Source organism: Notolepis coatsorum (genome assembly GCF_963971535.1).
Source record: "Notolepis coatsorum genome assembly, chromosome: 4".
In the NCBI taxonomy this organism is placed as follows: domain Eukaryota; kingdom Metazoa; phylum Chordata; class Actinopteri; order Aulopiformes; family Paralepididae; genus Notolepis; species Notolepis coatsorum.
Window position 1 is genome coordinate 57,104,669 of NC_140168.1, and position 3,690 is coordinate 57,108,358.

General features: G+C 46.4%; 1 protein-coding gene across 1 annotated transcript; it reads right to left on the reverse strand.

Moving 5' to 3' along the window:
- Positions 1–628: 628 nt before the first annotated feature.
- Positions 629–1,606, reverse strand: LOC311226964 (cyclin-dependent kinase 5 activator 1; the record flags this gene model as incomplete). Its single annotated transcript, XM_084312437.1, has 1 exon — positions 629–1,606. The coding sequence occupies one exon, from the start codon at positions 1,604–1,606 to the stop codon at positions 629–631; it is 978 nt and encodes a 325-aa protein (XP_084168563.1).
- Positions 1,607–3,690: the final 2,084 nt, after the last annotated feature.

Below are 3,690 nucleotides of genomic sequence, written 5' to 3' on the forward strand. Positions count from 1 at the left end.
GATGCAATTTTTCTTCCACAATAGGAATGTCATCAATGAAAATGCCATTTAATTTGACAAGAGAATTCCTCAGTGGTGATGTTTCAGAAGTGATGGTGAAAATATTCCTTTTCTCAGAGACTAAGAACGGGCCCATGCACCACGCACACTGACTGAACACATTCAGGCAGGCAGGTGGGGTCAGGATGGGGTGTCGCTCTATGGTCGGAGGGGTCGGAGGGTCGGGTGAGGGAGACAGGGAGGATGGGCCATGCGGGACAGGTGGACCAAATGGCTCCAAACATTCAAGTAAGATCAGGTGAGTATCCAGAATGGGAAAAAAACAGCTTGTAAAAACAAACTGTAGTTTAGGAAAATCTTATGTGGGAAAAAGGGTTTTTTCCTTTCCTTTTTAAGGTCTATTTGTGCATGACAGGGAGCATCTGATGGAATCAAGCATCTGATGGAATGACTTAAAAACCATACAGAACCCTTATTAAGATACGGTTGGCCAACAGGTCCTTTGACCTTCCCGCCTTATAGAACAATAGGATGCAGGAGGGCGGAAATGTTTGGGAGAAAGAGGTGTGTTTGTGTGGGTGCATAAGAAGGCAGGTGGGGGTGCGTAAGGGGGGGCTCAAGCCTCCTCTCACCGGTCCAGGACCCGACTGTAGTCCTGAGGGCCACAGCCCCCCTCGCTCTTCAGTTCGGCAAACACCTGCGTGAAGAAGTGCGGGTCTGCGTTGATGCGCAGCATCTTGGAGCTGGTGGCGTCGATGATGGCCAGGCAGCGGTCCCAGAAGGCCTCCTTTCCCGCCTCCACCAGGAAGGGCTTGAGCGGGTAGGAGATCTCGTTGCCCATGTAGGAGTAGGACAGGTAGAGGCAGGTGAGCAGTATGGCCTGCAGCTCGTGCTCCGAGGCCACCTCGTCCCCGTCCACCACGTCCCGACACAGCATGTAGACGAAGACCACGTTGGCCGGCGTGACGAAGGCCTGGTCCTGCCAGCCCTGCAGCAGCAGCGAGCGGTCCACGGCGCGGAGCCACAGCACCGGGTCGGCGGGGGACAGGTGCTTGAGCCGGTAGCAGCGGCCGCACAGGAACTCGCCGAGGCAGCGGAGCAGCTCGCTGGTGGAGGCCTGCACGATGACGCGCTTGGGGGACGAGGCCACCTGGGGGACCTTCTTCGTGGAGAGCTGCTGGGGTTTAGGGTATCCGTAGCCGTGGCCCAGCCCCAGGCCATAGCCCAGCCCCAGGCCCAGGCCCGCTGGCCCCTCGTAGCTGGACAGGTTGGCACATGACAGGGACTTCTTCACGTTCTCGCGGTTGAGATGCAGCACGGGGTCCTTCTGGTAGATGTTGATGTTGTTGTTGTTGTTGAGGGGGTCGCCGAGGGCCCCCGGCCCTGCGGAGCATTTCTTGGAGCCTCCTTTCTTCTTGGTGGAGGCCACCAGTCGTTTCCAGGTCAGCGCCGGGAGGAAGATGGACTGGCCCCGCTTCAGGCCGCGGTCCTTCTGGGCGTTGAGCGAGCGACTGCTGAGGCTCGGGTAGTGGCTGAGGGAACCCGGCCGGTTGTCATAATAGCCGGATTTCCGAGAGCCGGGCGACAACGATAACACGGTGCCCATGGCGAGGCGAGGCTTCAGAGATTATTCTGAATTAGAGGGGTTGGAGAGGCACAGCTCTCTCTCTCTCTCTCTCTCTCTCTCTCTCTCTCTCTCTCTCTCTCTCTCTCTCTCTCTCTCTCTCTCTCTCTCTCTCTCCTCTTTTAAATCTTAAAATCCAGTGGATGGAAAGAATGAACAGAGAAATTGCTTGAAGAGAAGACTGACACAGACATGTCAGTTGAGATGAATTGTCTTGTTCATGTCGGTGCTGACAAAAGTAAAATGTCCAACAGAGACGCACGCCTGTAATATGACAAAAGAAAAAGGATTTTGAGGTTGAAAAGTAAAGCAAAAACAATAAACATGTTGCATTATTATTAATTATGAATATGAAACCATCTCTGATACTATGCCAAACATGAAATTGCTTAGTATTAGTGCACAGCCTAATTCATATATTTTCTCTGAATGATATAATTACTTATGCTCCTCCTTGGGTCTAAAACATTAGATTGACCCACTTCTACCCCATGCAGATCAAATTACTGTAAATTACCGTAATTTAACTAGGGCAGTGGATAAATTGCAATGTGCAATGGAAATAGAAAAAATCATAGCCAAGCCTGTATTTCTCTCTTGTGCTATATAAAAAGTACACACTATGAAGTTTACATCACCCAAAACCCAGTTAGAAAACAACTAGGTCTGTGACCTAGACTACCAGACTACATAACGTACATAACAAAAGGATGCTCTGACTGACGCTCACCTGTTTATTATCGGATGTCCGGTATATGATGGCGACCACTGCCCGAGATATTATTTTATTTTGTCGCAGTCCTTGATGATGGCTGTGGAAGAACCGCAAGAAGCAGCGCAATAAAACGTCTATGTGCATTGAAGTGACAGCTGACAGGCTGGTGAATAGGCTGTCTGCCGACGTGCGGAGTTAGAGGCAGAAAGTCACTCGTCGGAGATGCTGTGTCCAGAGAAGCGCGTCGGTCTCGCCAAGTGGGGTGCAAGTGTATATAAAAGTGGGATGTTCTGCTGCACCCAGTCCAGAGGCTAGGTCCGTTTGTAAATATTTGTTTTTCTTTTTTCTTTTTAAATGTTGTGCATTTCCCCCCCTTTACTTTGTTGTCTCTCCATCTCCAGGTTGAGCAATGTAAACTTTCACGCCGATATCCGAGTCCTTTCAATGCATTCCATCTCTTTCCAGATACGGTAGAACTCCGTGTCGGAAGGAAGTCCTTGGCTTTATGTCAATTCCCTCTGTTCCAAATCAATCAATGGCCTCGCTTCCGAGTGATTGCCATATTATACCAGGCTGAGGCTCGCACGCTGAGTAATCGATGGATGGTCCTCCGTGCCAAACAGTGACATTGGGCTTCCCAGTCTGAGCGCACAGCGGCTAATCAAATCCTACAGACTCCTCCTCGGCGCGCAGGGCGCGGAGCTCAGCTGCTGCTTGACGCGCGCACAAACAAAACAAGCACATCTCTATAGAATTCTGTGAACACAACATGCACACAGTCTATCCAATCTGTTCAAGCAAGATAAGGGAAAGTTTGAAAGGCACACGTCACACGTGGATTATCACAGATATGCTGACTGTATGAAATACATACTCAATGATTATGTTTTGTTTTATTATACTAGTAGTACTAGTATGATTACCACCACCACCGTATTGTTATTATTATTATTATTATTATTATTATTATTATTATTATTATTATTATTATTATTATTATTATTATTATTATTATTATTATTATTATTATTATTATTATTATTATTATTATTATTATTATTATTATTATTATTATTATTATTATTATTATTATTATTATTATTATTATTATTATTATTATTATTATTATTATTATTATTATTACTCAGAGGTGTGGACTAAAATTTAATGACTTCAGACTACTGACAAAATCACAAGACAATCGATTTTGACTTTAGCACCAATGACTCAGGATTTTACTTGCACTTGAGCTTGAGCCTCATGACTTGAATTATTTGATACTCTCCCCAAGTCCAAAATGTAAAAAAAAAAAAAAAAAAAAATATATATATTATGCCTTAAAAGTGTATAG